Source organism: Juglans microcarpa x Juglans regia, chromosome 2S (genome assembly GCF_004785595.1).
Source record: "Juglans microcarpa x Juglans regia isolate MS1-56 chromosome 2S, Jm3101_v1.0, whole genome shotgun sequence".
NCBI classification, from domain to species: Eukaryota; Viridiplantae; Streptophyta; class Magnoliopsida; order Fagales; family Juglandaceae; genus Juglans; species Juglans microcarpa x Juglans regia.
The window spans coordinates 11,515,014-11,528,346 of NC_054597.1; the positions used below are offsets into that span (position 1 = coordinate 11,515,014).

The following is a 13,333-nucleotide window of genomic DNA, read 5'->3' on the forward strand; positions in this document are numbered from 1 at the left end:
TCTGGCTCGCCCCCGGTTCGGCACGGGAAGAAGAGGCTACACCCCTTAACTGCCATGAAGACTGCAACATGTCCTCGACGAACTCTAAGGAGGGACCTGCGTAGGAGGCTTCCGGCACGTCATCCTCCACCCGTTCGGGAACCTCACTTTCCTTCATGGGTCCCTCAGATACAACTGGGCCCAAGGAAGGTTCTTCAGTTTGCGAGGGCCCCCCATCAACCATAGGCTGAACCTCCTCCTCTGTCGGGCTTGAGGGCTTGGCTGGGACGCCTCCTTCGGAGAAGCAAGGTAGAAGTCCACCTCTGGCTCTAGGGAAGATCGCAGGGAAGGCGACGGGATCGACACCCGATTGTCGCTAGCTCCACAACAAAGGGGGAGCTCGGGCCCTCTCTTTCCCTATCGTCGAGCATTGGTACTGTAGAGGAGGATGGACCCCCGACACCAACACTTGGGAGCCCAGGCATTGAAGGGGAAGCGTCATCCCGATCGACAGCCTCCAGGATAGAAAGAGAGATCGAGGACCCCGTGGCGGCCATGGGCAGAACAGGCAGAAGGGCCACTTGATTAAGTGTCTCCTCGAAAGAGACAGAAGACTCCACGACCGCCGCCCCACGAGGGGCTGGTTGAGTGAAGGCGTTGAAAATGGCAGCCTGAAAGACTTTGTCATCTTCCTCCTCTTTGACCATAAATGTTGATGGGACACACGCCGATGGAATGAACGACGTGGCGAACGTCAAACGCTACATCCTGGAAAATGAAGTGGACCCCCAAGTAGGTGGAACCGAGACCTTAGGGGCGCTTGGGACGCGTGAGTTGGGATCCCCTAGCCTTGCTCCTAGTGGACCCCTAAGTAGGTGGAGCAGGGACCTCTAGGCGCACTAGCATGCGCGCTGGGATCCCACGGCCTCGCTCCTTAAAGCCTTGTGGGGAGAGGGGGATTTGGTTTCTCTGACTCCGCTCCGGGACGAGCCTTCTCTGCTCTGGGACCCCTTGGCGTCGCCTTTGGGAGCTTGGCTTGCCTTGCCTCGAGAAGCCCTGCCTGCCTCGTCATGAGCCTCCTTTGGCCATTTCCCTTTGCTACCAGTCATAAGAGAACTTGAGTGATGCTTCTGACCACAGGGCGATGAGGGGACCCTCAGGAAGTTGAGCCTAAGCACGTACGAGCGGTCGGGAGCGGTCAAGTAGTTTCTGATATTGACGTCGGAAAACATTGTGTCGGTCTCCGTGTCATAAGGGTGGGCCGATACACAGGACAACACTTTCGCTAACCTGGCCTCCTCCCTCCAATACAAGTTGACGGACAAGCTCTTGGCCAAGGGGACGTACAACTAGACGACTTGAGCGGGAAACTCTTCATGGTCCTTTTCTCCCTCGGGGTACTCCCATCCTGAATCTGAAACAAAGAAGAACTTCTGGGACCAATCCTTGATGAGCGAGTGGTGCGATTCGAGGTTGGCGATGTGCCTCCCGAATGCGCGCGCCTGGAAGCTATACAAACTCCCATCCAGGCGCAGCATATGGTACACTGACAAAAACTCTCGAGCTGTCTAGTCGAGATACTCCTCTGAACCGGCGCTGAGATTCTCCGATAAATAATGCACTGGCCACTAGGAGTGGCCAGGTGTTCGGGTGAAGTTGCGCGGGGGCCAACCCTAACAAATTTTGAACGTCCTAAACGGGGTGGCAAATTGGGAGGCGAAGCCCGTTCGTGAACATGAGGGGGTAGAGCGCCACACGGCACGCGACGCCCTGGGACCTCCAGAACAACCGACGCAGGGATATTGTATTTCGCCCTAAACTCCTGAAGGGCACCTAGAACCACCGACGACTCCTTGCTCTTCCCGGCGAAGTACAGAGGCTTGGCACTTGAGGAACTCTTTGGGGCCATCGAATTGACACAACAAGATGACGAGAATGACGGAGGGGAAGATAGAAAGCTTGAGTAACGGAGAGAACCGCTGTGGAGAAGAACTCGAAAGAGAAACGACAGCAATGGAGGAAGTGAGAAGACGGAAGCAATGTGGGAAATGGGGAGAGAAACTAGCGAAGGAAAGGAAGACAATAAGGCAAATGATGAAAATGAGAGGCATCCTGACATAATGGTTGGCCTCAAGAAGACCAACTGGCGTAGGACTCCGCAGACATGGGAAGCCACGTCGGGTGCATGGGGAGCACGGGCCAATAAACGGCCCGGGATGTGGGTAAACGCACCCCGTCGAACCCAACCGGCATAGGACTGTAGAGACTGCAAAAATCGAGGTGATCCACGTATTTAATGATGTGGGTAGGTGGCCTCGAGAAGCCCAACCGGCATAGGATTGTGCAGAAGTAGGAAGCCTTGTCAGGCGTGTGGGGAGCATGGGTGGATAAACAGCTCGGGATATAGCACACGTGTTGTCGGAAAGACAACAGAAGCCAAAGTGATCTCATGTTAACGACGGGGGAATAATCGCAAGAAACACACCCGAGGAAGGTGCGGCAAGAATGCTTTGAATTCCCACTACACGTGTGCTAGGAATTTGCGAGGCACTATGAGGGGAGTAATCCTCGGGGCGGAGTAGGCCCGATCCACAAGTCCCAAACAGTCCCAAAGAGTCCCAGAGCCCAAGGATAAAGGCTGGCCCGGAAAGGGAAGCAATCGAGCAAAGCACGCAGACTAGAGGATTGAAGGCAGGACTGTCTGGCACCACTACCAGTTGACATTTAGGGACATCTCATATCCCTGAACCCTAGCGACCGGACAAGTTAGAGGGATGGCCATACAAGATCGGAACCACGCCACATTTAATGTGACAGAGATGGGCACGCCACGACAGGGAGCCACGCCGCATTTAATGCATCACACAGCTCGACATGCAATGACGTGCCTCCTGGGGTGTTAGTGACAGCTGCAATTAGGTCTGGAGAGTCTGTTGCGCAGTAGGGAGGGTGCAGGGACACCTGACCCCACTATGGACAGCACACCCACTACCTCCATCTCAAGGATCGCCTCAGTCAGGTATAAATACCCCCTCCCCAAGCTAGGGAAGGGGTTAAGACTTCCTCATACTTTAGTTCATTATGCTCTCTGATTGAATGCTTCTTCCTTTCACTCTATCTCAACAACTGACTTAGGAATTAGAGGTACCACGGTACCCCGAGCCCCCATTCTCTATCTCAATATGATCTAGACCGAGCTCAATGGCGTGGAGTTGTCCAGCTGTGAAACACGATATCAACACCCTGAATCCAATAAATAATGATAGATAGATAATTTTTTTTGAACTCTTCTCACAATCATTTTTTTTAAGAATAAAATATTGTTCATTCATTATAAAGGTGTATTTTTCAAAAGAAAACGTGAGGAGTTTTGCTATTCATCATCCCCACACAATACGCAACACACTTTTTTATTTTATTTTTATTTTTTGGCTTTATTCTTCTTAAACTTATTGAATTATTTTACTCATCATCCATATAACACACATTTGATAAGAATAAAAAAAATATAGTGTATGGTGTGTAGGGATGATAAATATAATTTTTCAAACATGAATCATGGTTAAAGGTAGATATCACTTCTCACCCACTGTTTAATTTTGACAGGAAACCAGTCCTCTCAGTTGTCTTTACGATCTTTACTTTTTTTTCTTCTTTCCAAGTCAATCACAACATTTATTTATTGCTAAAGTCTCGTTTATTTTTATGGATGAAATGAGAGGAGATAAGTTGAGATTAAAATTAAAAATTGAATAAAATATATTTTTAATATTATTTTTGTTTTGAGATTTGAAAAAGTTGAATTATTCATTTTATTTTGTATTAAAATTTGAAAAAATTATAATAATGAGATGAGATGAGTTGAGAGAAGTTATGAAAACAAACGAGGTGAAAACAAACAAGGCCTTGAGTACGCATGGGGAAAAAAAGATGAAGAAAAACACACACGGGGACGGTTTTGGTCGTTAACGTGTCCAGTTGTGGTACGCATGCATCTTTGAGCTTCAAATGATAAACTGAGAGAGAGTGAGGGGAACTGTGGGAGAGGTGAGAGAAAGAGGAATTTTCTTTGTTCAGTACTTTTTAGAAATCGTGATGTTGCTTCAGCGTCAACCCATTAATGGGTTCTCGCAGTACCCCCAAGTGAGTCCATTGTTTCGAAGACGAGGCAAGACAGCTTTAAGAAACCCGAGTTTGAGAGCACAATCTATTCCCTCCAGAACCCAGGTACCCCTTTCTGAAATTTCTCAGACAATCCTTGTTGCCGCAGGAATATTTTGTTTCAGTTTTTGTTGTGAGGTAATGGTCCAATTTAATTGTATGACAATTTAATAGAGTATGCTTGTGTTTTGATTTATGTAGAGAATAATGGAGAGTATTTCAGTGAGTGGTGAAGTTGGTGGTGCTGGTGGAGCATACTCATATAATGCCTTGAAGAGATTGGACCAGCTTTGGTCTAGTATGTGCTCTGCTCAAACAGGTTTGAGTTTATTTCACTTATCATAGGTTTCTACCCCTTTTCACACTACGAGTTTCTCTAACTTGCAGTCAATTGTCTGAAATTTACGTAATTTTTACGTGTGCATTTTGCAGTTGTTCAAGAACCCCAGCAAGTGGTTTCTAGAAGTCGCGGTACCTTCAGCCATTCTGATGTGGATGAAAATGCAGTAGATACATTTGATGTGGTAGTTTGTGGAGGTACTTTGGGAATATTCATTGCAACAGCCTTGAGTTTCAAAGGTCTTCGAGTAGGCATTGTGGAAAGAAATATACTAAAAGGGGTAAATACTGAACCGTGGAATTCTTCATAAATATGATTGATGGCAAAGAATTATTTTTAAATGATCAGTTGTTGCAAGTGAAGTAGATTATATAATTTGATGTTGATTCAGAGGGAACAAGAATGGAATATCTCGAGGAAAGAGCTCCTTGAGCTTGTTGAAATTGGAATTCTCGTAGAGGATGATATTGAAGAAGCAACTGCTGTGAAATTTAATCCTGTAAGTTTTTGAAATTCCCTAAATGGTGAATATGAAGTCCACTTCACCTTGGGCCCTGTAAATTCTGCAATTGGCGTCAACAATTGTCTTTACTGTGAATTCTTCACCTTGGTTTGAACTTTGTTGGCTAGATGATCCTTAGGTGAACTTCACCTACTTAGTGGCTTGATGCGAAGCATTTGTTTTGATAGAACTTCACCTACTTCTATAGTTGGCATGTCGTCACGGTACATATTCATATACTTTCAACATAGTTCATATGCATACTATAGGAGGTCTTGGAACAGTGACCATAGTCTGCGATTTTTGTTGCAGCCTTATTCTAGAATCATTAATCTTGCCATAATAATTCTAAAATTTGACACCATACAAAAAAATTCAGACTTGGATACATTAGTCCTGAAAAAAAGTTGCAAATGCTTTTTGAATGGTCAGTAAGGCAAAAAACTTTCAACTATGCAGCACTGCAGCATTAAAGAAACTAGTCGTGCAACTGCTCGATGTGTGACTGATTGTGAAGTCATGGAAATGCGATCTTCTTCGAATTTTATAATGCAATAAATTAAATATAATGAAAAGATGAAAATGGTTATATAGGAAAGAAGTAGAAGTATCTCAAATTATTAGAATTCCAAATTGCATAATATACATCAACACGAACTTTCAAATTACTTTAAATTTAAGTTACCAAATTTGTGGACATTTAATATAAGAATGGATGATGTGGCTCAACAGAATCAAATTCCTGCTTAAAAAAATGTATTCGTTATTTATAACACAGTTCTATAAATATTTATATCCAGACTCAATTGTCATAGTGCATAATGGAAGTGATTCATTATGTAAAGCATTAAGTATTCAAAAGAAATTCAATATTTTGAAAATTTAACTTTCAATGTAGGGACATCTTAAATGTTGGACTCTCCTTGAGTTATGATCCAAGGAGGACCTTCACGGTTTTAGCAAAACAGGTTTTTTGTAACCGAAAAATTCTTCCTAAAGTCTATTGACCTGTGCCACCAAACACACTTTCCTAAAGGGTTTTCACCGGGCTGGAAGTTCTTATAGCAATTTGAACATGCCAAATACTGTCCACTGCCAACTCTCTCCTGTGTCATCGCTTTGCTCCTGATGCTATCCTAATTGTTTACACCTTTTTTTTGGCGTTCATGAATATACAGAACAGATGTGGATTTGAAGGGAAAGGTGAGATCTGGGTTGAAGACATTCTTAATCTTGGTGTCTCGTGAGTTTATCTTGTTTCCCTTTTTTACATTTTGTTTCACCGTTCATTGTTTTTAAAAAGCAAAGGGGAATGCTAGATTTTGAATTATTGTTCATAATATTCTAGATTTTGAATTACACAATTCCACTGATTAAGGAAATTGGTAGTTTTAAGAAAAGAGAAGAGGGCCTTGTTTCCGATACTCATTTGTCATACTTATTTTCAGTTTCTATCATAACAGGCCTGCAAAGCTTATAGAGATTTTGAAGAAACTTTTCATTCCCATCATATTGATTTTCAGTTTCTATAATTACAGGCCCGCAAAGCTTATAGAGATTGTGAAGAAACGTTTTATTTCCCTTGGTGGAGTCATCTTTGAAGGTTACAGTGTCTCTAACATTTGCATATATGAGGATGCAGCAGTAAGGTTTCTGACAGTTGCAAAGTGCTTCTTTTAGATTATCTTATAAATCTGATGAGTCTAATTAACATTTTGTCACAATAATAAGCTGCTATGAGAACCCACACCACACGACATGACATGTTGGTAAGCAGAAACATGATTCAATTCAGAACTTTAATGTTATGAGATGAGGATGTCTACATGGAAGATTGGGAAGACTAGAACTAATAAATTAGCGTTGGGGGGGGGGGGGGGGGGGTATAGTTTGGAGATCAAGAGGTAGTTTGATGGGTCCTGGTTTTAAAATTAGTAAAGAAGGCCAATTACGATGATGTTTGACTTTTGCTAGTTTAAAGTGTTCAAATCCCCTGAATAGAAATGGAAATTGAATTTGGATATAAACAATAATCTCAGTCCATGAACATTTAGATTACATAAATATTACTGCCACCTTTCTCTGTAGGTCTTGCAACTTGCTGAAGGAAACATTTTGTCATCTCGTCTCATCATTGATGCAATGGGGAACTTTTCCCCTGTGGTAAAACAGGTCTGGTTTCTCTTCTCATTCATGATTGTTGTGCATATATGCTATATTATTCTTCAATCTTCAAGCATATATTGGCCTACATTAATAATTATCTTCACCTATACATGTATATGAAGCAAGTATACTTTCTAGGTGTGTGTTTGCACATTTGTTGTGTTAGTAGCTATTCCTTTTTGCTTAAAAGATTGTGACTGGTCAACTATATTGCTGACTCTGATTTATCCTAGTCAACCTAATGGCTATGTGGCCTTTTTAACAAAATCTTCCTTTTATTTTTTTACAATCCTTGCATATTGGAATCCGATATCCAATTCACTTTAAAATCTGGTGTCGTTAACATTATTATCAAATTAAGTACTTGATGCATGCCACAGTCTGGCTTGAACTTCTACTTGCTGTAATGAGTTGTGATTTACAGATAAGATGCCAGAGGAAACCAGATGGTGTCTGCCTTGTTGTTGGATCCTGTGCTCGTGGTTTTAAGGATAACTCTACAAGTGATGTCATATACAGCAGTTCATCAGTGAAGAAGGTTGGAAACTCAGACGCTCAATATTTTTGGGAGGTAATTCTTTCTCCTTAGTGTCAACTTTTTTTTTGTTGGGATTTTAGCATCAAACTTTCTCTGAATGTTCCTCAGGCATTCCCCGCTGGCTCAGGTCCAATGGATCGTACTACTTATATGTTCACATATGTTGATCCTCAACCAGGATCCCCGAAATTGGAAGAACTATTAGAAGAATACTGGGCTCTGTTGCCAAATTATCAGGTTATATTTCTGATCTGTAGGCAATAATCTTAAATATCATGCTTCCTCTGTATCCCAATAGGTGTGGAATCTTTTTGTTTTTTCTCATCTTAAGTTAACTGCGTCTTAGAAATCAAACTAGCTCAGCCTCCTTTTGTTATTTAGTTTACGCCAAATCTCTGACTGATCCTTACACATGTTTGGTTGTTTGGCTATTGGTTGTTCTGGTCAAGTTTCACTAGTTTTTGAATTGTAGCTCAAGGTCCTGCTATTTACACTATGCAAGCTGATTGATGCCCTATAAGATCATCATTTACTCAATATGTCCACAACCATTATAGAATTTTCAAAATGAGTGATATGCGCATGCCATGCGCACTTGCATGCATGCACATGCTTGTATGATGAATGGAGTGACTGCTTTTCAGTCTACGCATATTGGAGACGTAAGAGAGAGTTCTTTTATGCATTTTCTAAACACACGTATTGCAAATGAAAGTGATGGCCCTTGGTTTTGTTTTAACCTTGTTTACTACCTATTCTCAGGAAATTCTTTTTCTCCCAGAATTATACTTCCCACTTGTTCTCTCCCCCCTCATAATTTCGTCTTGATTTCCTTAATAAGTTTCAACTTCCCCCAAAAATATACCCAATACAGTCAGTAGCTTGTATACTACCTTTCCTTTCTTTGATGCCTTGCATCAGTTAACCATACAATTTTAATGCGTACTTTGTAGGGAGTCTCTCTTGAGGAACTGGAGATACTGAGAGTTATATATGGGGTGTTCCCTACATATCGTGACAGGTACAGGAATTGCGAAAATTTTCATAAGGTTTACCTCAATGCTATTAAAAGTATTATATGATATCCATGAAAGTCTTATGTCAAAACTCTTTAGAAAATGTGTCAGGTTTTCGTATGTAAAGAAGTTCAAAAATGAAGTATTGATTGTAACCTATGGAATGGGAGGTGAACATGATCATAAGCTATGTTAGGTGAAACAGATGTTGTCTTTGTTTTGGTTGTATTTCGGTCATAACTCTCAAGAGTCATAATGAAATCCATGTTTTAGGCTCATAATGTATAACTTATTTGTAGCACTAAGACATATTCCCCTGATAGCTTAGTAACTTTGTAGTATATCTGATTGTATATATTTTGGCAGCAACAATTAGCTTTGATTTTTGGGGTTTCATATAATGGTTAACAGATAGCAATTGTGAACAATCTTGTAACAGAGTTGTTAATTTTCAAATTCTGAATCAAGATGAATGGATGGAAATAGATGTAAGGCCTATCTCTTTCTGAATTATTAATGATACGCAGCCTCTCATCTGGTGATAATTATGTAATTTGAGGCTTGTGTTTTTCACTGACACTCTTGATTCCTTTATTATTTTAGATTCACCAGTTCATACTCTTTTATATCGTCTTTATCTTATATTCATGAATATGACAAATATTCTCATACTTCTATTATCTACTCTGACAATTTCATCATATATGACACGTTTTCATCATTGATGGTGGTGAATCGACTGGACAGCCCACTGCCAGCAGCTTTTGATCGTGTTTTACAGGTGATGTATGTTATAAACTTCTAAAATCCCAATATATTATGCTCTTATACCAATCGAATACAAGCGTCACACAATCATTCTCTGCAGTTTGGTGATGCTAGTGGCATACAATCACCTGTGTCATTTGGTGGTTTTGGAAGCTTGACTAGGCACCTTAAGAGACTGTCGACTGGTATACTTTATGTATAATTTTAGCTGCATATTATTTTTCCTATTTACAAGGTTCTAGGATCAATGTGCAGCCCCCACACTAAAGTGAAATCGTTTCAGTGGGTTTTTCATGACATATGGGTTTTATTGCATTGGTCACAGTTCCTGTTTTATGACTATGCTGTATTTGTCATGGTCGGAACCTAAATAATGGTGTTGGAACCGGGGGTAAATGAGATGCAATCATTTATTATGTGTCTATACATCAAGTATTGATAATGTGTAATAAATGTTATTTTAAGGGTGAGATTTACTAATATTCTTCTTCCCTGCGAACAAAGGAATATGCGAAGCAATCAATGGAGATTTTCTTGACCCTTACAACTTGTCACTGCTTAATCCATATATGGTAGGTGACTTGGTGCTTTCTATCTACTACATGGTTATGCTGCTTCTGTTATGGTCATCTGAAATCCTAATTAAAACATATGTACTGCAGCCCAACTTAAGTGCTTCATGGTTGTTCCAAAGAGCAATGTCGGCGAAGCACCAATCTAATGTCCCACCAGGTTTTATTAATGAACTCCTTCATGTCAATTTTCAGAGTATGCAGGTAGGCTTCTGTTTCTATATAAGAAAACAATATAATTTTTCAATTTCTCCATCGTTATCTTCTCACTCTGTTCTCTAATAATTTTTTGGCTCTCATCTTTAGAGGTTAGGTGATCCAGTTCTAAGACCGTTTCTGCAGGTTATTTTCCTATTTTATCTTTTCGGCGCTTTCTGATTGCCATCTCATTCAGTATAATTACTTATTTTTTCAAATTAGAAATTATAAAATAATTTCTCTTCTTCTGAAACACTATATTGTGACAGGATGTCGTACAATTTGTGCCTCTTGCCAAGACATTAGGCCTAGTCATGTTAACTAAACCTCAACTTCTCCCATCAATATTCAAGCAGGTAATTAATAAGTTAGTTCCCTTCCAAATTTCTTTTCAACTCTCCAACTTGTGTGTGTCTGTTACTTACATCACAGCGCAACATCTTTGCATACTATTTGTATAGACATGTCTCCCACTTATTTCATTTTATAACGGCAGATACTCCTATTGCATATGATGAAAATAGGAAAAGCTTTTTTTGATTAGGGTGTAGATTATCATCTTAAGAAAACACCATCCCCCTTTTAATTGATATTAGCAATGACAAAGCAGAGAGAGATATAAAAGCAGAATTTGGCAAATCTCTTCCATAGCTGGCCTGGTATATGACCTGTCTTCATCCAGGCATAGGACTGGCAGTGTAGCATGTTTTCAAATAGTCCTGAAATGCATATTGAATAGTAGGGCACACATATTGACTCTTTTGTTGGTGATGCGTAAATTGACATAAATTTAGTAGATACCGTGTAAAATCCTTATAGCTCCTTGATGAATATGCACAAAATAGCTGTCACCCGAAATTCAGATATTGTCAAATAAATTTATCATTTTTCAGGTTGGTGTCCCTGTGCTTCTTGACTGGTCTGGACATTTTTTTATGCTGGGTTGCTACACGTTTCTCTCAACCTTTGCTGACCCTGTCATAAGGTAATTGTTTCTCCACACTCATGTTTTCACTCTCAGTTAATCAAAGGACAAGCCTTAAGAATTATAGTACTATCCCCAACCTTAAGACACTTGTTCATATTCATTTTATCTGTTTCTCCACGATTCTTACTAGTTAAATATTTTGCTAGGCCATTGCTCAGCTCACTTCCATCTAAGATGAGTTATGAGTGGAAGCGGCATCTTGAGGCTTGGAAATATGGAGCCGGTTTAGATTACAAGCTGTAAGGAGTCACTCGAAGATGACTGAGACAGAGATAGTAAGAAGGGACATGCAGCAGCAGACATGTCTAATTGGATAGGATGGTAGTTTTTGAAGAATATGTGAACCGCCATGGAATTCCTTGTACTACCAAGCTTGTGCTAAATAGATCTTGAAGGGTGGCTAGTCAATGAAAATTGATTAAAGATATTGTAGCACTTCCTTCCACCCAATACTCATTTTTACAAATTTTTGTATTGTTGTCTGATGACAACTCAAATGCCCCTTCACTGTGCTAACCAATTTACTCATTATTTGGCTTTAGTGATATAAACAAATTGAAAAGGCAATTTTTACTTACAAACACAAGCAGAGGCTGGATGGGTAAGATTGCTTATTTTGGACATCTATTACAACAGGATCTCCCAAAGCAAGGTTGTGAATTGCAAATCTAAATTACCTCAAATGGATTCAGATTGCTAAAAGAGAAGTCATGCAGATCGATCAATGGTTGTCCTACATATAAGGATAAAGAGTATAATCAAATTTCAGATTCAGCACTCATCCGTTATAACAAACCCATTCGCACAAGTATTTGTATTATTTCCCCCTTTTCTCCCCACTACACGCCTTGCAAATGCCAGCCATATGCTGATCTTTTCGTGACAGGCCTTTCTTTATTATCTTCCTATCTTTCCAGGTGCCATTTCTTTGACATATTTGTTGGGTTGGATGTGGAGTCTGGTTTGCGAGCAGAAAAGGCACAGACAGAGAGTTTGTTCTACTATCGCTCGAGCGAAGCTCAATTTGTGAGTTCGCTCGAAGTATACTTGAACGAAGCTCAACCCATGAGTTCGAGCGAAGCACTAACCCTAGTGTTTGCTCGAACAACACTCGATAGACCGCTCGAGCCAAGGTTTGATTGTGTGATTTTAGAGAGAACAAAAAGAGGCAAAGTGAGAGCATGTTATGAGAGAGAAAAAGCCCTAGAGAGAGAGTTAAGATTGTGTGAGTAGAGTGTGCTCTTGTAACTCACCGTGTGGTTGTAATCTCTTATGGAATAAGATCCCTTGTAGATCTGTGAATGTAGACACGTTACCTATTATAATTTTAGCCTCTCACAAACAAGTATTCAAAAAAATCAAATTAATGTAACTGGTTATAATATGCAATTTATAATTGAATATCAGACAACCAAATCCCAAGAAAATATATGGTTAACGTGATCGGTTTAGTTTTCTATTTAAATTAATTAGAAAACCCGAAATCATAGTATATATTCATGCAAGATCAAAATAAAAGCAAGAATAATAAAAGAAATGCTAAATCCATACAAGAAATTACGTGGTTCGACTCTAATGGTCTACATCAACGGCATAAATAGTCTAGGAGTTTTTATTGTTGAAGAATGCATCAAAGAAAACTTGAGTTTACAATCACTTACAACCAAAGATCACTGCACAAAATATGGACTGGCTTCTTCATATTATCCTCCAAAGAAACCACACCATAAAAACACATTTGATCATCTCCTCAATCTTCAATTTGATATTGGAAAAACTAGGGTTTGAAAAACCCCTTCGTTTCTATCCAGAATCGCGTGTGGCGTCGAATGAAAGATAAAGTAATTTTTTTTTCGATTCCCGTAGCTTGACTAATATTACAAGTTTGCCATCACTCAAATATTACAAGTTTGCCATTAATCTATTTACAAATATGCCATTAATGAAATACAAACTTAAAAACTTGACACACCTTCAACAAATCTCCACCTTGACAAGTCTTTTATCCTTACAAAGTGATATTCTTCTTCCTCTAGACTGTTCCTGCAAAGTAATCCGAGCTCTAATAGCTACCCATATCAATCAAATTTAGGCAATGCCTAACT

At 40.1% G+C, this 13,333-nt stretch overlaps 1 protein-coding gene across 1 annotated transcript; it reads left to right on the forward strand.

Moving 5' to 3' along the window:
- The first annotated feature begins 3,964 nt into the window (after positions 1–3,964).
- LOC121252778 lies at positions 3,965–11,735 on the forward strand. Its single transcript, XM_041152579.1, has 18 exons — positions 3,965–4,206; positions 4,342–4,459; positions 4,573–4,760; positions 4,872–4,979; positions 6,161–6,225; positions 6,521–6,626; positions 7,071–7,154; positions 7,573–7,719; positions 7,795–7,923; positions 8,640–8,707; positions 9,450–9,483; positions 9,571–9,655; positions 9,975–10,042; positions 10,133–10,246; positions 10,349–10,384; positions 10,510–10,596; positions 11,134–11,225; positions 11,375–11,735. Exons 1-18 carry the CDS (start codon positions 4,075–4,077, stop codon positions 11,469–11,471), a joined length of 1,758 nt encoding a protein of 585 aa, XP_041008513.1. The 5' UTR covers positions 3,965–4,074; the 3' UTR covers positions 11,472–11,735.
- Positions 11,736–13,333: the final 1,598 nt, after the last annotated feature.

What these genes read in the sequence shown, in the direction of transcription:
- LOC121252778 (XM_041152579.1), top strand. Translation starts at nt 4,075, where the DNA reads ATGTTGCTTCAGCGTCAACCCATTAATGGGTTCTCGCAGTACCCCCAA. An exon ending in TCAATTTTCAGAGTATGCAG is followed by an intron (nt 10,247 to 10,348) that starts GTAGGCTTCTGT and finishes TCTCATCTTTAG; the next exon opens with AGGTTAGGTGATCCAGTTCT. An exon ending in TTCTAAGACCGTTTCTGCAG is followed by an intron (nt 10,385 to 10,509) that starts GTTATTTTCCTA and finishes ATATTGTGACAG; the next exon opens with GATGTCGTACAATTTGTGCC.